At 38.1% G+C, this 24,527-nt stretch overlaps 1 protein-coding gene across 1 annotated transcript in view; it reads left to right on the top strand.

Annotated features, from left to right (window-relative positions):
• Positions 1–15,903: 15,903 nt before the first annotated feature.
• Smp_040190 (serine/threonine kinase) overlaps positions 15,904–24,527 on the top strand; it is a gene marked incomplete at its 3' end in the record, with an annotated part of 32,014 nt that continues 23,390 nt past the window's right edge. Inside the window, exons 1-5 of the mRNA XM_018795063.1 lie at positions 15,904–16,262; positions 16,300–16,416; positions 16,449–16,512; positions 21,312–21,473; positions 22,965–23,092. Coding sequence (XP_018649413.1) covers positions 15,906–16,262; positions 16,300–16,416; positions 16,449–16,512; positions 21,312–21,473; positions 22,965–23,092 — 828 coding nt within the window. The 5' untranslated portion in view covers positions 15,904–15,905. The remainder of the gene's footprint in view (positions 16,263–16,299; positions 16,417–16,448; positions 16,513–21,311; positions 21,474–22,964; positions 23,093–24,527) is intronic.

Below are 24,527 nucleotides of genomic sequence, written 5' to 3' on the forward strand. Positions count from 1 at the left end.
TTCACACAGTATTTTCGTCTACCTTGGCTCATAATAGACTTATCCCATTTCTATTATGACTAGCCTTGTCGGTTATATATTATAAACCTTTACAAATACATTCTTCCTCCCTAATGTCTTTACCAATTCGGTTGTAAATCTTCATCTTTCCCTTCTTATGAAATACTCTTCACTATATTCGCATTTTTATTGATTTACGTGATATTATTATCAATAGTATCACTATTATGAAATACTATTTCCCTTAACTTGTATAATATTCCCATAATTTGGATTTATTGATTACATAGGGGGTTTTTCTTACTTTTCTCCTATTTGAAATTTCAATTTAACAAATAACACATTTTCACGAATATTCTAAACACAATTGGAGTGAAATATAACATTTTCAGTTTATCTTAATCTGTCCCTATTAAATTGCAAGCAAAGATGGATAGTGGCTAACAGTAGAATCCAGGACGCGCGTTTCGTCCTACGCACAGTATGCACATATGCCAATTAGAGACTGACCAGTTACAGTCCTAAACATCAGTGGGAAGATTCAAACAAACAATACTAAGTGAATTTTATTCCTATTAAACTTCAATATTTATATCGTAATATATATGGGATATTGTAACACAATATTTATGAATTTACAACTGTTCAAAGTGATTAAATGATTACTTTAACTTTATTATACATCTTAAAGAATCAGTTATAATCTCCTGGTTTCGTCTATTCTATTCAAGCATTGCTTTACATCTTATTAATCTCCTCTGACATTTTATCGGTACAAATTGTAACCGGTTAAACTGATACAGATTTATGCCTGATTCCCTACTACTTATGATTAATTGACTAACTGAGTACCTATTCTAGTACATTTCAATAATGTTAGTCTTATAAATATTAAATATACCAGTAATGTTCATATGAAATATTAAAAAGAAATAGAAAGTTACAGCTGAATTAGTTGGACAGTGAAAATAAAGGAACTCACACATGTTAAAGATTTACGAAAAATATAACAATGAAATCAAATTTTAACGACAAATATATTTGGTGAGCATAAAATGATAAACTGTAAGGAACAAGAAAGAAAAATTAGAACAACATATATAAGCCAACAATATTGTTTTCGATTAGATCCTCATCAGGCTTTACTCAGTAACATTTATATGCATATACGAAATTATTAAACCAATCAAGGCAGTTTATAAGTCAATGATAACAGTGGAATACATTACTTACTTACTTACTTACGCCTGTTACCCCTTGTCGAGGAGCATAGGCCGCTCACCAGCATTCTCCATCCAACTCTATCCTGAGCCTTCCTTTCCAGTTCTTTCCAGTTGCTATTCATCCTTTTCCCAAAGTAATGTGTTCTTTGGCCTTCCTCTTTTCCGCTTCCCTTCCGGATTCCAAGTTAAGGATTGCCTTGTAATGAACATTGGTGATTTTCTTAATGTATGTCCGATCCATTTCAAACGTCTTTTCCTAATTTCCTCTTCAGCCGGAAGCTGGTTTGTCCTCTCCCATAAAACGCTGCTGCTGATAGTAATCGGCCAATGGATGTTGAGTATTTTACGTAGACAACTGTTTATAAATACTTGTACCTTCCTGATGATGGTCGTAGTAGTTCTCCACGTTTCAGCTCCATACAGTAGGATTGTCTTGACGTTCGTATTGAAGATTCTGACTTTGAAATTAGTTGACAGTTGTTTTGAGTTCCATATGTTCTTCAATTGTAGAAATGCGGTCGTTGCTTTGCCAATCCTCGCCTTTACATCTGCATCCGATCCTCCTTGTTTATCAACGATGCTCCCCAGGTACTTGAATGTTTCCACCTCTTCCAGAGTTTCGCCATCAAGTGTTATCTATTTGGTTGGTGTTCTCCGTGTTGCATTTGAGAATCTTGCTTTTTCCTTTGTGAATGTGGAGGCCTATCGATGCAGAGGCTGCTGCTACATTTGCTGTCTTCATCTGCATTTGTTCGCGTGTGTGAGAGAGGAGGGCTAGGTCATCTGCGAAGTCCAAATCATCTAGTTGATTCTGAGAAGTCCACTGTATTCCGTATTTCCCCTCAGATGTCGAAGTCTTCATAATCCGGTCAATCACCAGAAGGAAGAGGAATGGGGAGAGTAGACAGCCTTGTCTGACTCCGGTCCTTACTGGAAATGCATCTGTCAGCTGTCCTCCATGCATGACTTTGCACTGTAGTCCATCGTATGAGTTTTGGATAATGTTGACAATCTTTTCAGGAACTCCATAGTGTCGAAGAAGTTTCCATAATGTTCTCTTGTCCACGCTGTCAAACGCCTTCTCATAGTCAATGAAGTTGACGTATAGTGATGAGTTCCACTCAACTGATTGTTCAACGATGATCCGTAGTGTCGCAATCTGGTCTGTGCACTACCGATCCTTCCGGAATCCAGCCTGATGATCCCTAAGTTCTCCTTTCTTTGGTATCTTGATGAGATATCCTTCTTTCCAGTCCATTGGCACTTGTTCCTCTTCCCAAATCTTCTTGAATAGAAGGTGAAGCATATTTGCAGTTATTTCAATGTCTGACTTCAGTGCTTCTGCTGGTATATTGTCAGGTCCTGCCGCCTTCCCACTTTGATTTATCTGATGGCCATCTTGACTTCTTCGATCGTTGGTGGAGTGATATATATAGGAAGGTCAGTGTGTGCTGCTTCGATGTCCAGTGGATTCAATGGGGCTGGTCTATTCAGCAGTTCCTCGAAGTATTCTGCCCATCTTTTCCTCTGTTCTTGAGTCTCAGTGATTGTCTTTCCTTCTTTGTCCTTGACTGGTCTCTCTTGTTTACTATATCTCCCTGCCAATTTCTTCGTTGTATCATATAGTTGTCTCGTATTCCCTTCTCTTGCAGCTTTTTCCGCCGTCGTTGCTAGTTCTCCCATGTATTTCTGCTTGTCGACCTTAATGCTTTTCTTCACTTCCCTGTTTGCTTCTGCGTAGTCTGCTTGTGCTTTGACTTTCTCTGCTCGTGTTCGACTGTTGTTTTATTTATTGATTTATTGCAGCCTCTCATAAAATTGATCTTTTACATCGTTATGGCTATCATTGATGGGTGCATAACATTGGATAATATTCATTGTGATCCCCTCCTTTGTTTTGAAGGATGCTTTGATGATGCCGGATTCATGAGATTTCCATCGTATAAGTGCTTTACGTGCTTCTTTGGACATGATCAGAGCAACTCCCTGAGTGTGTGGAGTATTTTCTTTTTCGTGACCAGAGTATAGCAACATCTCTCCTAAATCTAACCTTTGCTGTTAATGTTGGGTCCAATGGGTTTCATTGATTCCGAGTACTGCCAATTTGTATCTCATTTCCGTTTCTACTTGTCTGGTCATTCTGGTCTCCCACACTTTCTGTACATTCCATGTACGCATATTAATTGTTGCTGTGGTTGTTAGAATGGGGATTGGTCTGGTGACTTTGAAAGAATCTCGTCATTCAGCATGAGACATAATTGTTTTGGCTGTAGATCGTTGGACTCGGAGGACAGAGTTTAAATGATTGAATTTGTTTAATCTGGTTAGTGTTTTGTTAGAAATTTTGTTTTCCACTGGATGTGGTTGCTGACACCATGCCCAACCTTCCTCTTTTGTTTGAGCTTGGTAACGACTGTGTCCCTAGAAGATTTACATGCGGTGTTATATTGCCCAATCTTCATTCAATGGAATAGAAATACTGTACAACTTCAGATTGCACAGTTTGTTAATTTCGAATGGTAATAAATAACTAATCATTTCTTGAGAAATTTTAGTCCCTTCATGATAAAAAGAGATTAAGCAATTAATGAGATATTAATTTGGTGTGATCTTCGTTCCACATAACATTTATTCGTAGGACATCCTTTTGTATTAATCCGCTGTAAAATCCATTTGTAATCTACCTATTTCAGTTATGTATAATACTCGTTGACTAATAATTAGTGCATTTAAAATCTGTATATAAATGAGTGCATTTGGTTAAAAGCCACTTATTGTATTTTTAAATGGTGAAATATATTGTCATCTTCCACCGGTCTTTGTCTTCTTTCTAATGACGAGCCACTTAACAGTTTTTTTTCCAAGTTTCAAATCCAGTTCCCTAGTTATAACACTGTTTTATCAATATACTTCATGCTACATTTCCACTAAAGTCTTTTGATTTTGTCCTGTCCGACTAAGTTTGGATCAGTATTACTAGTTCCATAGTGATACTTCTCCTAATTATCTGAAAAGTTCTGATAATAAAATAATATCAATAATAATAATAATGACAACGGTAAGATATGTGAATTAATTCGGACGGGACATACAGACAATATGGAGCAATCTTTCACAATAATATATCGTTTTAACAGCAGTCACCTAATTCCGTCAAACTGAGAATTCGTCAGACGGCTGAAGCAATTGCTATTTGGATCAAAAATCCAGAGCCTAGCATTCAAAAGAAATATGTTCAGCCGCTCCTCTTACCCTGGCCTACACTGGCTAACCTTTTTGAGAAATTTATTCAGCGTCCACCCCTATCTGCTAATTCTCGCCCAATCCGTATTATTCTACATATTACGTAATTTCTGATATACAATTGCATTATTTTCTCTCTCACCCCATGTTTACCATATTTATTCTGATCATTTATCTTACGATTTTATTTCAATTATAAACTGATTTAAGTTAACACTTCATATTAGTCATCGCAACATTAACGATTTGATTTGATTTGATATGACAAACATTCCTTGATTCACATATTACAATTTTAAATGATATACCCTGTCTTAAATCTGGCCATTTTTTTGTGGATTATTAATTTGGATTTATAATTGTAGGACCTGATGAGAAATTATTGAAAAGGATATTCTTCGTTGATGTAATTGTGTTTTAGTTTTGCGTCATGCTACTTTTTATTTATAAAGTAGTTTGAATATGCCTAATCATTTTTATAGCTCTTTCATAGTGATTTATAGTAACTGATGATAATTTATTGTCGCAACAAATCATTTTTCCCTTCATTAAGATTCTTGTATTGATTGTGCACTGAAGAGTTTATGAAGAGCATGGGTAGTATATTCAATGCATCAAAGTTGGTGTAAACGCTACACAATCATTTATTCATGCAAAAAATTATATAGATTAGTGTTCTTCTTGGGGACGTTAGATCCTCAGAACTCACTGGGGAAAGGTCCTAATTTTGTAGTTTTATTCTGAAAATTTGAATTTTATGTTTTCACGTCGAGAGACGCTTAGCTAATCTGTAGCTTAAATTTTCTACTCGGAACTCCTTGACTGTCATTGGTTGACAGACTTTTTTAGTACGCTATGTTGTGGCTCTCCCAAGGCTCTCTACGCCTCATCGTGATTTATTGGCCTACTTAACAGGACCGCGGACAACGGATTAGAATAACCTATCGTGTCACTGTGTCATTGACCTTCGTTCCGTTTACCGAGTTAGGTGAACTCGTAACAGCATCGAGCATATCATTTGGTGACGGAGGTTTTGGATAAGTGGGTCCTTCTAAACTTGAATCATTACTTGAGAAGCAGCTGAAACTAATGCAGATGTTGACAGACATCAAGATTTCATCACCTACAAATCCTAGCAACCACAGCACCATCAGCGGACGGCATCGCAAATAGCGTTACTGAGTTTCATTATGATCCTGATGCCAACGTCACTTTTGACATGTAGTTCTGGCGTAATGAAGACCGGGATCTCTTCTAGGGCGGTCTGTTTAAACACCTAGGCTACCTGTTCCTGTCATCCAGATATTTCAACAAGTTATCTAATTTCGTTTGTTTTAATATATCATTATGGATATTAATCGCACAACCTATTCAGGTGCGTTTCTGAAAAGTGTAAAACCTTTCGCTGTAAAGGTTACAGAAGGCCTAATCAGAGATATTGTGGTTGCTGGTAATATTCAGCGAGAAGAATGTACATTAACCGGATGTCGATTGACTGGGCTGCTAACTTCTAACTGGCGATCTTTCAATATTTATCGTCAGGAAGGACGAAGAAGTAATAAACGGAAACTTGTTGAAGTACTTTGTGCTGAGAATTCTATATTGTACCAAAAAAATATAATATTGAACAAAGCTAATAATAATAATAATAATAATTTAAGTTTGATTTTACTGATCAACATGATGCTTGGAAGGTCAAGCTGCTACTTCAAAAGTTGAGTGCGAGTGAACGGGATAGGTACTGTAATTTGATCCTGTTATATTTTTGGCCGAGTGGATGCCTAGTTAATGTGTGACTTGGTGAGACTGCCAATCAGGGAGCAGCGAATTATCGATTGGAACAGTGACACACGAAACTGTACGAGCAGTCTAGAGTGCTAACCGGTCCTGCGATCTGCCTAGCCCAACCAGTTCAGTCCAAAACACCAATAACAGCCTCTGTGGTATGAATCATTATTCACAAACATACTGGGTTTATATACCAACCAAACAGACCACATCGTACCATAAAATAGAAAATAACATTTGTACAATATTTAGCCAAATGTGGCTGTGAATAGTAATCAATAAACTGATGATAACTCAAGAATCATATAACAATAGTTCAAAGGTCAGAATAAAGCTAATGATAGGAGGAACACGAATATGATTAGGTTAGTTACAATAGGAAATATGCATATTACATTGGTCCACAAATAGTCCTCAAAAGTTACCATTCACAATTCTCTTCGGGATACAACAGATCCAGCCTTTGAACCCACGTGATAGCTCATTCTCAGATACAGTTCAGACATTAAGCCAACATTTCGGCGACAACTCCTCATTGTTTGATACTCGTTGTAGGGTCTATTTCAAAGGTTTTGTGGATGAAAATCTCTCCATGCATACATTTACAACTTGTTCTTATTGGTTTCTTTAGTTGTACATTTTGTCAGTTTTTTTATACCATTTGAGATGGTAATATTTCATTTTATTATAGTTTTCTCATTTTTCCTTCGCTTTCACTGAGTTTCTATGTTTCTTCCTGAACTGTATTTACGTTGTTTTAGTTGATACTTAATCTTGGCAGCAGCCATATTAATTGTTCCCCCTTTTGATTGTAATGCTTCAGTTGACTGGGATTGTGCATTTTGATTGTGAATTGAAGCACTTTTCCAGAATCGGAAACACTTTGTGTTATAAAGGAACAAACTATTATCTTTTGAATGGATTTTTACTTGATCTATCCAGAAAGGATAGAATAACACTTATCTTATACTTCATATCGATTTGTCTATTTATTGTAATTTAGATCGATTATTGAGGGGACAATTATTGGTTGAAAAATTGAGCGGTAATATTTGTTTGGGTAATAGTGCACATTTGTATTTATAGTGAAATTTAGAACCGTTATTCCTCCAATCCCCTTGTTTTGATTTCAATTGAAAATATTGAGTATCTAACTACCGAGACAGTTATTCTTCATCCAAACCTTAGTTTGGATTTTACACTCGTTATCGATGTTTGAAGGTAAATATGAACGAAGACGATGATTTTCTTACGCACGTGAGCGTCTTTAACCGTGAATGCGAACACTTCCGGTTGAGGTCTTTGTCTGAAGACCAGTTTAAAGCCCTCATCCTCATTTGGAGCCTTCTGTTCCAAAAGTTCAGTGACATAAGAACATCGCTACTGTGTCGATTGGATCAAGATCGTAAACTCACACTTAGTGACATGGCCAATGAATACTAACGCCTCTTTATTCCACAACGAGACACGACTATGATTCAGAGTGGTGGGTCTAGTCGATTTGAAGTACGAGTAGTTCAACAGACACTTAACCAGAGTAAATGTGCCTCTGCTGCACCCAGTCCAGCTCAGTTCGACAGACTAAAACGAATCCCCCTGCCCCTTGTTGGCACTGTGGTGCATGGCACTATGTACGAAACTGCCCATTTAGGCAACATCGATGCAGGAAGTGTAAGGTCGTCGGTCATAAAGATGGGTTTTGTCTTAAAAGGAGGCCGAACCGACCCAGAAGTGCCAAAAAGACTGTTCCTAAATCCTGTACCGCTTCGTTGAGCCTAGTATCTTCTTGTCAAAGCTCATCTTCAGGTGAAAAGAAATCCATTACGCTTAATAATAATGGACATTCGTTTAGATTGCAGATAGGTACGGCATGTGGTGTCAGAATCCTCTCACGTAAAAATTGGACCGAAATGGGTAGTCCAAACCTGCAGAGAACAACACAAAAGCTTCGTATTGCATGTGGTAATCACCTTCACTTGTTAAGACAATTGGAATGTGAATTTATTTACCAAGATTTGTCGTTTACTGGAGTGTGTGTCAACCACATGACCCCGAAGCATATACAAGGGAGCTAATGACGCAGTTTTCATCTATTTTCCAGCCTGGATAGGGTTGGTGTTCTTCCATGAAAGCAACGCTTCGGTTGAAACCTGGGACTAAGCCTGCTTTCCGCATAAAGAGACTCCTGCTCTATGCAACATTACCAACAGTAGATGAAGAACTGAATTGTGTTCAACAACAAGGGGTTATTACTCCCGTTTCTAACTCTGCTTGAGCAGCACCTATAGTTGCTATCAAGAAAGCCAACGGCATGACACGTATCTGCCGACTTTTCTACAGGTCACAATGCAGCTGTGGAACAGCATCATTATCCTTTGCTAGTTCCCGTAAACGTATTTACTATGTTGAATGGTAGAACGTTTTTCGCAAAACTGAACATAGATGATGCTCACTTGCGAGTGGAGGTAGATGGAGCGTCAAAAGAGCTGCCTACTATCAATACTCATCATGGGTTGTTTCAGTATAACCGTCTGCCTTTCGGAGTCAAGACTGCCCAATCTATCTTTCAGCAACTAATGGATACCATCCCATCAGGTATTTCGGAGGTTGTGGCTCATATCGACGACATTTTAATTGTTGAGACGACATTAAAACAGCTACAGAAACGTACGACATTGATACTGCAACGCATCAGTAACGATGGGTTCCGCTTATGCCCAGAGAAATGCCAGTTTTTATTTCAGTCAGTAAAGTATTTAAAGTCCATTTTTGACTCTGACGGCCGCAGATCTGATCATGAGAACATTCGAGCTATCAAACTGATGCCCACCCCCACCAATGTTTCGGCACTAGGTTCCTTCGTGGGACTTGTTACCTATCACGCAGCTTTCGTTCCTCCGATGCGTGATATTCACGCTCCACTGAATCGTCTGCTGAAGAAAAACAGCACTTGGAACAGGACTAAAGAATGTAATGTGGCGTTTTGTAAACGAAAGTTCATAATTGGCTCGGAATTGTTGTTAACGCACTACGATCCATCCATGCTGATCATTGTAGCTACAGACGCCTCAGCGTATGGCCTAGGTGCTGTTATTTCACATCAGTTTCTAGACGCATCAGAAAAGGCCGTTATGCATGCATCCCTCACACTAACCCCGACAGAAAAGGAATACAGCCAGATAGAGAAAGAGACTCTTGCACTTGTGTTTGCTGTTCGACGTCTCCACAAGTTTCTGTACGGTCGGAAATTTACGCTTCTTACAGATCACAAGCTTCTGGTCGTAATATTCGAGTCAAAATCTGGCATTCCAGCTCGATCATCTTCAGCGATGTGCTTTCGTACTCTTGGGGTATGATTTTGAGATCCAATACCGACGCACTCAACAATTCGGTCAGGCAGATGCCTTATCACGACTCATTAATGATCATTCGGCGACTGAGGAAAATATGGTATTCGCATCTCTGTCAGCGAAAGACCACGTGAAATGTCATTGGACAGCAATAATACAGGCATTGCCAGTGTCTGCAACAGACATACAAAACACGTCCACGAATGACACCATTATCAAGATGGCGATGAGCTATGTCACCTACGGTTGACCGTCTAGGAAATTTGATGGAGACATGAAATAGCTGTATGAACATCGGGATCCACCGTGCATGATGTTTGGTGAAAGAGTGGTTGTTGTAGGGAGCAATTTCCTACAGGCGCAACCTTAAGCTATTCTCTAGACTGTCGTGTACAGAGTCTTGGTTTCGCCAAAGTCAGAACAAGTAAGCTGTTTGGCTTAATAAACTTTATCTGTTTCTAAAACGTAAATTAACAACAATAGTATGCAAGTAAACAGTACAGTCTGTTACATAGGAAAAAGGTGAGACATAAATGACATACCGAACAGTAACTGGAGAATAGGAAAAATTAGTCAACAGGGCGAATATTGTTTTAGAATAAACATAAAATTGTGATTGGTGGATAAACGAGGCATAGTCATACAAGGTCAAAGAAAGTTAATGTGGTGGTGAGCGTTCCACTTTATCATCGGTGTGCTCGTTTGTCGATCTCACTTTACAGTTGTGTCGGTCTAAAACACTAGAGAATGTCACAATCTATCAAAATATGTGTAAAACAACATAAAGAAGAACAAATATGAGGCGTACCGCTCGGTGTGTTGTACCTAATCGGAACTCATCATCGGTGATGTCAAACGTATGGCGTTTAAGAACAGTGTTGTACGATAGTTCTTCTTTTACAATGATCCGCAATACCAAGTGGCCCAGAAGTCGAAAAGGGAGGGATAAAGAGTTATACATGAATGACTGTGGAGGTATAAAGTTCATGCAGCCTAGTCTGACATAGTATACCTAAATATGCCTGATTGAGCGTCTTCAGCTAAAGATATTCAGTAAAACTATTTAAAACAGAATCAAAGCCAAAGTATTGCATAATGTTTAATTTCTGGGATTTATTAACCACTTCACTGTTGCCGCCCCTGTAAAAGTAAATTTCGTAAACCGTAGTCCACTTACTTGCTCAAGAAAAATGCTTTAAGATATATAAACAGACATGCTCGCAGGGTGACCCGATGGTTTTGCTCCTGTTGTCTGAAATTGTTCTTTACCTTCCTAATGTCCAAGCAATATATTGCATCTAGCACTTTCGGTTAATTTCTGCAAGAGAAACGGATCCTGAATACAAGTGCTTTGGTTGTTTAATATGCAATTTCGAGGTTCCTTCTTCCTATATACATATTTTTCATCTGCTATATTGGGTTGCGCTGCAGTGACACGTCCATAACAGACGACTGTGAATTATTCAAACACTTTCATACTTGTTGTGATTATCGTTGCTTTTGTGTATTTGCTGTATCAAAAGCATTCTTGGTCTACTTTAACTTAAATTAATCTAGTTAAGGTTTGAAATTTTATTGAAAACTTTGTCTCTTGGTTCCTTCTTTTGCATATACTCTGACGCTTGTGCTATTATTGTGATCATATTGTTTTTTAAACCTAATCTGATTACAATGGTTGGTAGTTCATTCAAATGTGGACAGCCGAACTGTTTATTCCCCGTAGATGAAGGGATGCAGTGCGATGAATGCAAAAAATGGTACCACAAGATGTGTACCCGTCTCAGTCCAGCTGCATACAAAAGATGTTCTAAGCCTAACTCGCACTGGCTTTGTATGTTCTGCTGTACTAACAAGACGACATTAATTCAAGAGGCTATGAGCCTATTGGCTCTAGCCTGTAAAAAGAAAGATAGTGGGTGCGCTAGTAACGCAAGCACTGACAGTGAAGACTGTGTCAGTGTTGTAAGTGCTGTTACAAAACGCGCTGAACAACCTACTCTAATTAATGACGAAGTGAAACTTCCGTTACAACCAACGAGGAGTAAATCACCACATGGTATTGACATGAGTAATCATGTATCTTTAGTAGAAATTGAGGACCCGGATAAAACCGTCACCGTCCCCAATAGTTCCAATGCAGCTGTCCTGAATGACCAAAAATGGACCGCAGTAAAGAGGAAAAGGAAAGGAAAAAAAGCTAATGATAAAGCACACTTGGTTGACAAGCCATTGAGGAACTCACAGTCTGAGTCACTCAATGCATTATCGCACTCTGATAGAACGGCAGATCATCATCCTAGTGCGACTGAGAGGAATTTAATATCATCGAATATTATTGTGAGTAAATTGCCAGAGTCTAACGATCCAGATCCTAAGGTTAGACACACCCATGACTTAGAGAGGCTCGGAGAATATATCCGTAGCATATTACCAGATAACACTAAAGGTGTTCAGGTCAAAAAATTAGTTAGAATAGGTAAAAGAGCCGATGACAGTGTTCTACCCCGACCGTGTAGACTCCTTAAGGTAATCTTAGGGTCGGAGAAACAACGTAATCTTCTGTTAAGTAACGCTCGAAGTCACGACAACTCTGACATTCGAATGCGACCGGATGTATCTCTTGAAGATAGAATAAAAAGGAAGACGGCACTAGCTGAACTAGAAACCCGTCGACAAAACGGTGAAGAAAATCTCCGATTGGTGGGTTTTCGAATAGTCAGGTCTTGGAAGCGAATGCTACCAAGGCCTGTGTGGATAGGTCGTTCCCCCTAGGAGTTTTATATGCCAATGCCCGTAGTCTAAAACATAAATTCTACGAGCTAGGAACACTGGTGGACAAATTAAGGCCACTCATTGTAGCTGTGACGGAAACTTGGTTAGTCCATGACTTCGATATCACCCCAGAATTATCCGGATATCATTGTTTAAGAAGTGATAGACATAGATGCAGGAAAGGAGGTGGCGTCCTTCTATACATAGCCAATAGTATAAATATCCGCTCCTCCGTTTGCAAATCCCATGATAGTGGAACTAGTGAAGCCATTAGCTGTGAACTCACTGTCGGATGTTGTACATTTGCACTCGGTGTCATCTATCGCAGCCCAATCTGCTTAGCTGATGACTTTATTTTAGAGCACATTCGGCTATGGAGTGCAAATAACAGATGCTTGATATTAGGAGACTTTAATGCACCTGACATTAGTTGGACTGAGATGACCACGAAATGCTCTATAAACTCATTTGATAGCAGGCTCTTGGAAACAGTAATGGAACATGCACTAGTACAACATGTATCCAAACCTACACGTTTTGGTGTAAACCAAGGTTCTTCTCTGTTGGACTTGGTAATTACTCATGAGACTGAGGATATTGCCAACCTAAATATTCTTCCCCCGTTAGTAAATAGCGATCGCGCTGTTTTATCATTCACGTTTAGAGCTAGCGATATGATATACGATCAGATTAAGCCTCGCCCAAACATATGGAGAGCTAACATACCAGAAATTCAGGATTGTGCTACTAAGATAGATTGGTCAGTAGATACTAGCTCATCAGTTGATGAGGCGTGGTCTGTATTTAAAGGCAAGTTTAGTGCAGTCACGTCCCCGTTCATACCATACTTGGTGCCACGTAGACCGAACAATAGTCCACCGTGGATAAATAAAGAAGTTAAGAAACTCCTTAGGTGTAGAAAAAAACACTGGAACATGTTCATCTCTACTGGCTTAGAACAGTACAGATCTAGTTATCGTAAGATTAGAAATAATTGTAAAGCGTTAATTAGTAGAACTAGACGGTCATACGAAAAACAATTGGTTAGGGATTGCAAACATAGTCCAAAACGGTTATTCTCGTATATAAAGAGGCGAACTCAGAGAAGTGATGGAATACCATCACTTTTGATACAAGAAAATCCGTTAAGTTTGGCAAGAAATGATACCGAAAAAGCGGAAGCTTTTTCGGAATATTTCAGTAAAGTTTTTTCTTCCAATAATGAGGAACGATCACCTATTCATTGTGATTGTGGCGACTTGTTGATGGGCCCTGTAGTTATTAAGAAAGAAACTGTTTTAAGCCTACTCCAGCATCTCAAACCTGATAAGTCTAGTGGTCCTGATGATATTCATCCTCGGATTATGAAAGCCCTCTCAGATGTTATTGCTGAACCCTTAGCGATGCTGTTCGATATGTCCCTACGGCAGTCCAGATTGCCCAGAGACTGGAAGGACGCAATAATCAGTCCGGTGTATAAGACTGGGGGTAGGGATTTAGTTGGTAACTATCGACCCGTCAGCTTAACTAGTGCAGTTGTAAAACTAATGGAAAAAATTATTCGGATGGCTGTTATAAACTACGTGGAAAGACATAATCTTTTGTCAAAGGAACAACATGGTTTTCGAAAAGGTCTATCATGTTTGACAAATCTTCTCATTGCAAGAGAAGATTGGGCTGAGGCAAAAGATCGCAATATTCCTGTAGATGTCATTTTCATAGATCTAAGTAAAGCCTTTGATAAGGTTTCCCATTCTGGTCTTAAATTGAAACTAGAAAGTTTTGGAATCCATTATGCAGTCATAGACTGGATAAGTGACTTTCTTCATGAAAGGAGACAAAGGGTAAGAGTAAATGGGGCTCTCTCATCGTGGGAACCAGTAAAAAGTGGCGTCCCCTAAGGCATGATTTTAGGTCCTCTTCTCTTTTTACTTTATATAAATGAATTACCAGCTATAGCTAAGTCATCCGTCCTACTATTCGCCGATGACATTAAGATTTGGAGACCCATATATAGTATGTCAGACAGAATAGTTTTACAGGAAGATCTTAACTCACTAGTTGCATGGATGAATGGGTGGTCACTAGAAGTAAACCCTAATAAAAGTGTTGTGATGCAATTAAATAACTATGATGATTCGTATCACTACACATTATGTGGACTAGTGTTGCCCAAAGTAAGAAACTATAAAGATTTAGGAGTCATACTAAGTAATGATCTCAAAACAACCAGTCACTGTAAGGCTGCTGCTGCAAAAGGCTATAGGGCATTATGGTCTATTCGTAGATCTTTCCGGTATCTGGATGGGGAAATGTTTAGATTATTATACCCAACTTTCGTACGGCCACATTTGGAATATGGGATTCAAGCAGCGAGTCCTTGTTTCAAATATGAGGCGGATATGTTGGAACGAGTCCAACGCCGCGGGACAAAAATGGTAAAAGGCTTATCTAGCCTATCTTATGAAGACAGACTGAGACACCTCAACTTATTTCCGTTATCTTACCGGCGAATACGGGGTGATCTAATATTGGCATATCGAATCCTGAACGATGACCTTGGTACTAACATGTCCTATCTTTTCCTCCCGTCTAGGGCTGAGCATTTGAGAGGACATTCAAAGAAAGTCCAAAAACCGAGATCAAATCGTCTACGTCTGGAGTTTCGTTTCTCGCACCGAGTAGTGAATTACTGGAATTCTCTACCAGAACACGTAATATCAGCACCTTCTGTTGATATATTCAAGACGAGATTGGACCTCCACAGTGTAACAAACTGCAAGGATTAAAATAGGTCACTAGACCTTCTATCCTTATTACTGAAGACTGAAGACTGAAGACTTGAAAGGGAGTCACTAATGAAAACTACACTTCAATATGCAGTAATCATTTACTCAGTAAGCGAAAAAAGAATAAAAGGACGAATATATATTTAAATATCCGGATACTTGATGTATTGCAGAACACCTTGGACGTTTGTTTAAATCATTCAATGAAATTTGTGCTCTGAATCTCGAAGATCTGGCGGCTGCATTGAGTCTAGTTGAGGGGACGGGGTTGTGCTGGTGAATTGTGAGGTCCTGTCACTTAAAACCTAAATTATTGTTTATTATTTCTGTCATACCACTCTGTTAGTCAATCCTTTTCCAGAATATCGTTATTTTTACCGATTTTTCTAGATCGTCTTGGTTGTTGTTTCACAACGTGTTGTCGGTAACATTATGATTATTTCGTCTTTGTTTAAAGTTGAACTGGACCACTCATTTTAACTCCTATCTTTCCGTTAATTCTTCACTGTCCAGTTAAAATCTCGTATACTTTGTCCCAACCATTCTGTTAGAGACCAATTTAACCTTCCATTTCATTAATCTATATCTGCTGACGTATATCGGCTGCATACTTTGTGTTTGTTTTGGTCTATATTTCACAAATTCATGGGTTAGAGAAACCAGATGATTGTCCACATTTCAACTACTTCGGATTATAATTCCTATGAGCAATTTTCAAGGTTACGTCATCTGCAAGAGAAATGAACGCATGCGGACATTGCCGTATTGGCCTAGATGGAGTGATTGATGGACAGTCCTGTACTACTGAATGTTCTGTAGCATCCGAAACATCACCTGATTATTGTCAGGATTCAGGGAACTTTTGTGTATGCGGTGCACCTGGTTGTAGTACGAGAAAAGTTACTAACCGCCATAATATGGAATCGGACATCACTGAGTTGGCTTCAACAATAGATGGTGCCTCAACTACCAGTTTCCCTGACCAACATCAGGATACATCAAAACCGAAGTTGGGTACGTATGTTATTGAAAGAACCATTGGGAAAGGGATATTCTCGTCAGTCAAACTCGCCAAGCACACCATTACTGGAATTTTCGTAATTTATGTTAGTTCCCTCACTTTTGACTTCGTAGGTTGCAATAAAGATCATTGACAAATCCCGTCTAAGTCCTGAAAATCTCAAAAAAATATACAGAGAATCTGATATTTTAAAGGAGCTTCATCATTCAAATATTGTGAAACTTTATCAGGTAAATCCATTCTTTGTAGTGATAAGTTCCAGGTTATGGAAACTCAGCGACTACTCTGTATGGTAATGGAGTATGTTTCAAATGGCGAGCTATTTGGTAAGCGCCTTTGTACATCTCAACTCCTGGTCATCTTTGTTAAGCTTGTATTTATGATAGTCATCTTGGTGTTTCCAAGTCAATGGTCTGTTTATCAGTAATTAAATGCTAGTTGACAAATAAGTCCTATAAGTTTCTTTAGAAAACTGAAAAGGTCAGTCAGTCAGCTACAACGTAGGACCAGGCACATATATGCGTCGGTCCAAGTTGCCATACCTCGTTAGCACAACAAGATGAACACCGGATTCATAGAAGTAATTAATTTAGTGATGGTAGTATATAAAGAAAGGTTGTATATAAGGATATAGTACAGGAAGGAAGAGAGATATGAAGCAATTTTAATCTCATAGTTTAAGGGAAGATAAAGAGTGTATACACCTACGCCATTGTGTTCGATTCTGAGCCATGTCACCCAGAGTCTCCAACCATTGGTTACGATAGTCACGCGGACCCCAACCAGGTAGTCTGCATCTGCCAACATGGCTCAAGCTAGAAGTTAGTGACTTCAAACACTGATGCCATGTTTTGGTTTGGCCGCCCCTAACTCTCTTCCAACCATCCCCAATACTAGTCATCATAGCGCGTCGTGGTAATCGGTGTTCAGGCATACGTAACACATGGCCCAACCATCTCAGTCGATGAAGATTCATCACCTCATCAACTGATTTACCATCGTTCCCTAATACCCTGCGTCTAACCTCACTATTACTTACCCGGTGATCCCAGTAGATGCGAGCAATATTTCTAAGACATCTGTGGTCAAATACTAGTAACCTACGAGTATCTTCTACTCTTAATGGCCATGTTTCACAGCCGTAAAGTAGAACAAAGCGAACTGATGCGCAGTATACTCGTCCCTTAATTGATAGACGGATATCTTGCTTTCGCCATAGGTGACGTAAGTTGGCAAAAGCCAAACGAGCTTTTTGAATCCGTGCTGAGATTTCGTCAGACACCAACCCATTAGGGCTGATCAGACTTCCAAGATAAGTGAAGTTGTCCACGCGTTCGACTACTTCACTCCCTATCCTTAGTTCGGGTGTTGACGCAGGCCAGTCCTGGAGTAACAATTTACATTTGGATGGGGAGAAACGCATCCCTAACATCCTGGCATTATTACTGAGTTCCAACAGAAGACTCTGCATTTTGTCAGCGTCTTCACCAAACAGGACTATGTCATCTGCGTATTCTAAGTCGCTTAGTGGTCCCCCTGGTAGGAGATCAATTCCTGAAAATTCAGTCGACGAGAGTGTTATTTCCAGCAACAGGTCTATAATGAAGTTAAACAAAAAAGGGGATAGTAGACAGCCTTGACGTACACCACTTGAGGTTGTAAAATCATATGACAGTTCGCCATAAGCTCTCACTCGACTAATAGTGTTCGAGTAAAGAGCCTTCACAAGGTTTATGTACTTCTCAGGTACACCTTTCAATGACAGACACTGCCACGGAACCTCTCGGTCTACAGAGTCAAATGCTGCTTTCAAGTCAAGAAAAACTATCATTATCGGACGCCGATAAACGTGTCTGTGCTCTAAAACTTGACGAATGGTGAATATGTGGTCGATACAGCCACGACCAGGTCTGAAGCCAGCCTGATTTTCTCGTGTTTGCAGTTCACGAGTCTTAGTTAGGCGCCTGATAATTATTGAGGCTAGTATTTTAGATACTATGTTAGTCAGACTAATCCCTCTATGGTTATCGCAGGATGATTTTGACCCCTTTTTATATATTGGGACAATAAGTGATTGTGACCAGTCGGATGGGATTACATCCGTCTCCCAGATTTTAGCCAGAATATTAGTCAACCTAATCGCTAAAATTGGACCACCATATTTAAAGACCTCTGGAGCCAATCCATCTGGTCCAGCTGCTCTTCCTCGTTTCAGATTACCTATAGCCTTTTGAACTTCAAGTAATTATTTAAGCACCGGTATTAACATTCATTAACTTATATACTTCATAGTATTGTTTCACTCAAACCTCGGTTGTTCATCTTCATGATGCTGGTTTCTGATGATAAAAATCCCAATGTAAAAGGTTGTAAACATTTTGGTCAGTTCACTCATGTTTACTTGGCACCAAGTGACAAGGCAAACTTATTGTTTACAACTAAAAAACATCAATGAAATTTAAAAATTAGTGTAAATAAAATGCTGGAAACCACATAACTACTTGAGACATATTATTATTTTAGCGCACATAGACCTAGTAGTTTGGTTGTATTGGACATGATATAAAGTTGTAGATAGTTAAGTTTGGTTAGAATCTAATCTTTTGACTATGTGGTTTAAGACTAAGTAATAGCATTGAAAGTAGGGACTACTTATTATGGCGCCCCCAAATGCCCTGGTACGGCCGAGAGTGGGGAGAGTCCACTCTCCCTCTCGAAATGCTCTCACATGGCCAGCGAATATATAGCCTCTGCCAGGGAAATCCTACTCACTGCCTTCTCGTGACGGGGGTGTTGTTTACGAAATTGAGAGGACGAAAAGCGAATGTCCGGCGCTTTAACCGGCTTGGTGGACAAGGCGAGTCCACCTAGGGGAGTTGGAAAACCCTGATTCCAAACCAATGGTGCACATGGGCTCCAGTATCCTGACGGAACAAATGGCGTATGAACTAATCGTTGGTGACCGGCTACCATGGGACTGCATCTCCTGACGATGCTCCACTGCCTTTTGGATTAGACCTTCAGGTCAAAGGCTCAGGGTGTGGCCCCCTAAGAAAACCACCTGCTTCAGTTTGGGCACCTGTGCAGTATCACAGCCCTCACACAAATCGAATGAGATTTGTGAGGCGCATATTTATCTGGTGCTTCCTTGTACCAATATTTATGTGTTTAAATAAATAAACTTACCATGGCATCTCATTGTCTTAATATCTTATATTTCGTTTTTCCTTTGGTTTATTAAATGGAAATAATCAAGTGTGAGGTCCTATCAGGCATATTTTAATCTTTCAGATTCTACCGAAATTCACTGAGATGATTAACTAACTTTTAACTCATCTCCCACATACAGTTGAGCATGCTTAGATTTCAGCCGCATTGTATCAAGGAATATGTTGCACAAGTTGTCAGTTCACATTGAAGTATTTCTAGCAATGGGAAACAGCGCCATGTAGACTGAAAACAGATGAGTGGGAATGCGATACCTCAATATAAAAAGCTAAATTTGATAAAATACAACATTTAGTTGAATGTTGTAAACGAATAAGTTTGGAGAATATATATAAGAAGTAACGGAAAGTAGCAACTTGAAACGTCGCAGAAATAGATATCAGTTCAAGTCATTTCATATAGTCCCTAATCATAGATTGAACTTATCTCACATGCTCTAACCTTCGCTTACAGAGAATCATATAGATCGTACTTTCATCACTGACAAATTCACAAGGTCAATGGAAGACGCGAGAACCAGAAGACAAACTGACATAACTTCAGATCACCACTACGATATGGTTTTCAAGATCAGACTGAAGCTAAAGAAGCAATGGATAACTGGACAAACAGCATTACAAAAGTTCAATACACACTTCCTTTCACACACTGATAAAATCAACGAATTCAACATAGCACTCAACAACAGGTTCCAACCCTTACATAATTTACTCAAAGAATAAACTACTACTACTACAGTCGTAGCCCTTCTATCCCATACTTACGAACAAATACAGATCAAAACAACTAGTGAAGTAGTAGTCTCTGCTGCAGTAGACTTCAACATTGACAAGAGAGACACCAACATCCTCAAACACAACATGGAGAACACCAAACGAACCAATCACACTTGATGGAGGAACTATGTTGGAATAGGTGGAAACTTCCACGTACCTGACTGACTGGTCAGCGTCATCGATGAACAAGAAGGATCCAGTGCAGACATCAAGGTGAGGATTGGCAAAGCAACAACATCATCCCTACAATTGAACAACATATGCAACTCAAAACAACTGTCTCTCAACCAATATCAAAGTGAGAATATTCGATACGAACGTCAAGATAGTCAGTTCTACTATGTGGAGCTGAAACTTCCACAACTATTACAACCATCATGAAAATGGTACAAGCATTTATAAACAATTGTCTACACAAGATACTCAATGTCCATTGGTCGGATACCATCAACAACAAACAGCCTACTGTGGAAGACGATAAATCAGCTTCGATGTGAAGAGGAAGTGAAGAAAAGACTGTGGGAGTGAATAGAACATACATTAAGTAAATCACCAAACTGCATCACGAGACATGTGGTAACTTGTGATAGTAAAGGGAAACGGCAAGGAGAAAGGTGATAGAACACACTGCACCGAGAATTGTAAGCAGACATGAAAAGGATGAATGTTAACTGGAAAGAAGTGGTAAGGATTGTCCATGACAGAGTTGGATCGAGAATGCTTGTGAGTGGCCTGTTCTCCTTCCCGAGAGAAATAGACTTATTGAAGTAATTATGTCTAACCCTCGCTCGTATACATGGCTTTACCTAGTAAATCAATACTGATGGTGCTAATGAGTTCAATTTTTTGTCGCCAATAAAAATCGTACTTTTTGCTTGTCACTAAATAGTCGTTGTTCGATTTTGTTTTTCTTAATAGTTACACACATTGCGTATGTTGACGCTCCTTAGGTACTCCTTGTTAGACTTCATTGCAACTCACGAACACTCCAAGTTCTGTGTTATTGTAACCATTGAAATACAGATAATTCACTTGGAAGCTTTAGTTATCGGTGGATAGTCCACTTTCACCAATAGCACCGATTTTCATGTTTCTAAGTATGAATATTGTGTTCTTTATAGACTACATAGCCACGAATGGAAGATTTTCTGAGGTCGATGCTCGGATCAAATTCCTGGATGTACTTTCGGCTGTCGATTACACTCACTCTTGTGGTATTGTACATCGAGATCTAAAGGCTGAAAACATATTGCTAGATTCAGAAATGAATATCAAATTAGCGGGTAAATATTGCTAAATATATTGGTTTTTTTATGAAATTTTCAAGCAGTTTCTAGAGCTGTTTATGTGTCTTAAGATATAGTATACTAATTAATAATCATTTGATTTTTGGCTGATTTGTTGTAAACTCTGTTTATTTTTAAAAATGGAAGCCATTTGTCCAACACCACTAATTTTGCATAAAGTCTTAAAGATTAATCTTTTCAACCTGTACATATGTACAGGTTCTAGGTTGTGACTGGCTGACAGCACTAAACAATAAGGTATGGTGATTAGTAAAATTTTATCACAGCCTTACATGAAACCATAATATATTCCAAATATACATGAAAACGTAAATCAGGGATTACGTTTCTAATTATTGTTGTTAGTTTTTATACGATTGTACTAAGTAGATATTTATATTAATGACTATAGAAGTCTAGTGTGTCAATCAAAAACACGACGTCCGTGCTGGGGTCCGACAGGTCGTTAGTTCTTACTTTGGTTGTGTATAAACAAAAAAGATGGGTCTTGATAAAAAAATACAATATGACCTTCAAATGTACTTTTTCATTTCTTACACAACACTTGTCATCCCCATATTTTTTGAAAGTTGCTAATGCGTTTATGTTTTTCTGTATACAGAAGAACGTTAAACGATATCGCGTTTTTCAATCAACACAATTATGCATCATAGAAGTACGTGAAAATGATAAGATAAAAGTTTTTTCATTGACGGGAAAGCTATGGCTTCCATGATTAGCTTTCTAGCATCTGTTTATGAGTCCGAATCCCTCTTTGGTCTTAACTATTTGACGTTTCTATTTTTGAAGACAGAATGCCTAGCAAACACACATAAATCCTGTTTTGAAGCCCAGTGTGCGAATATATATATATATATATATATATATATATATATATATATATATATATACTGGGTTACATTAATTTTAATTTGGATGGAAATTCCATTTTATTTTAACCTGTGACACTTGGTGTAAGATCTCGTTGGAATGTAAAATTGATGTTTAGAGTTTAATAAAAATAAATAAATAAATGCACTCACCTAGAATTCAAATGTAAAATATAATTCAGACAAATGGTTACTATGTATCCACTAGATGTGATCAGAAAATTAATTTATAGGACGATTAAACTTATTAGGTACGGGTATAAACAATTTAGAGAATATTATACGAAATTTTAGAATCTAAATCAATGAACGAAACATTATTCATATAAGTAACAATTTTATGCCATTAAAGGAGAATCTTAAAGTAAGATGCATAAGTATTCTCCTATTCATTGTCTTTCAATGTTTTCTTTGTTCAGTTTAAATGTGTGGCGGAGTTTGCGTTTAGTTTAATGAATTGAATAATTTGTTTATACACACTACAACTTCATTTCAATGGATAAAAAAGGCAAATAAACTTAAAATTCCTGTTTTTACGTATGTCACAAATAATTATTCTAGTTTTTCACGTTCAGATTTTTAACTATTTTTATTCTAGATTTTAGCTTCGGCACACATTTCAACTCACCTAATCACCTTTTAACTACGTGGTGTGGTAGTCCTCCGTATGCTGCACCAGAAATATTTTTAGGCGAACCATACATTGGAGTGAAAGCAGATATCTGGGTAGGTGTTGCTTATTTAATAACAGTTATCCCAGGCTTTGTCTCTTCGTCTATTAAGATTTATATCGAGTGTGTAGATGTTTTAGTAATTTAAGTATCTCATTACCTTTGGATTAAGAAAAGCGAGTCGTAATCTTATTTCAATCTTATGAATCTGTAATTTGTTTTCTTTTTAGTTAAAATAAATAATATTCAATTAAGTATCTAAAATTCAGTCGTCACTGTATAATAATAATAGTAAAATTAACAATAACTAGTTTTGTTGTGACCAGAGTGGAAGCAATTGTCAAATGATGCAGATTTTATGATCCTTTGAACTTAAATTTTGACTGAAATAAGTATTCGGAAACAAAAGTGGTTGATCTGATTACTATCCAATTCGTATAAGCTCATTAAAAACTGGTTACAATGAGCCTTATATTTTTGGTTTTTTAAGAATTAGAAAGTCACACGTTCATTTTTTGTTGAACATCTAATATATCAACTCAGAGAAAGATATATATTAAAAATGTTATAGTACCAACTAGTACAAAACGACGGTCTCAGTTGTCTATGTTTATTGTTGAGATATCGATTTTAAATAATTGTTTTTTTCTCTCGTTCGGGACATAAACCTTTTGTAGTTTGATAGTCCATTATAAACACTGTTTGGATGTCTTGTAAAGATCACTAAGGTTTTGTGACAAAAGGCCAACTGTATTTGAACATCGGTTCGTTTTTATGGTGATACCACTAAATAGACAATGTTAAGTTTAGGTGTAGGAATAGGCTAGAAGAAAGCTTGTCAGTACCAAACCAAGACTTAGCACCAGTCCATGAGGTAATTACCTGCCGGAATAAGCTATGTTCCGAGATGTGAATTCATTCATTCTTCTCGATTCACATTTTCCATCCCTAGTGTTTAAATTTTCACTGACATTTCTACTACTTTAGTATTCATCTTGATAATTCAATTTCTGTGCTGATGTGGTGTTGTAATTTGGACTGATACACATATGTATCACGTGTATGTATCAAGTGTCGGTTAAGGCGTTTGACTTTCAGTCACTAAGTCGCAAAGGTACAAACCTCGCTCCTCTTACTTCAGTTTGGACATCCGGGTAGTGTCATTAGCTCCCATAATTTGAGTGGCTTGAAGCCAGGTACACGACCGTATACCTGCTAATGAATTAATAATAATGCTTATGACTAACTGATTGAACATAATTCTGTTATAAAAGTAGCAGATCGAGTCACAAATTTTCGCATCAGTTCAGTCAGTATTTGAGATATACTAATAGTGGCAACAACTTAGTTTGAGGAAACTGCTATAAGTAACTATTGTCAAATTTCGGTAATTACTAACAAATAACTAGAAATAGTACAATATTTGACCAGGATCCGATGAAGTAGGTAGAGCATTAGCTCAGTAGTTGAAGTACTTGGTTTTAATATCC

Source organism: Schistosoma mansoni, chromosome 1 (genome assembly GCF_000237925.1).
Source record: "Schistosoma mansoni strain Puerto Rico chromosome 1, complete genome".
NCBI lineage: Eukaryota > Metazoa > Platyhelminthes > Trematoda > Strigeidida > Schistosomatidae > Schistosoma > Schistosoma mansoni.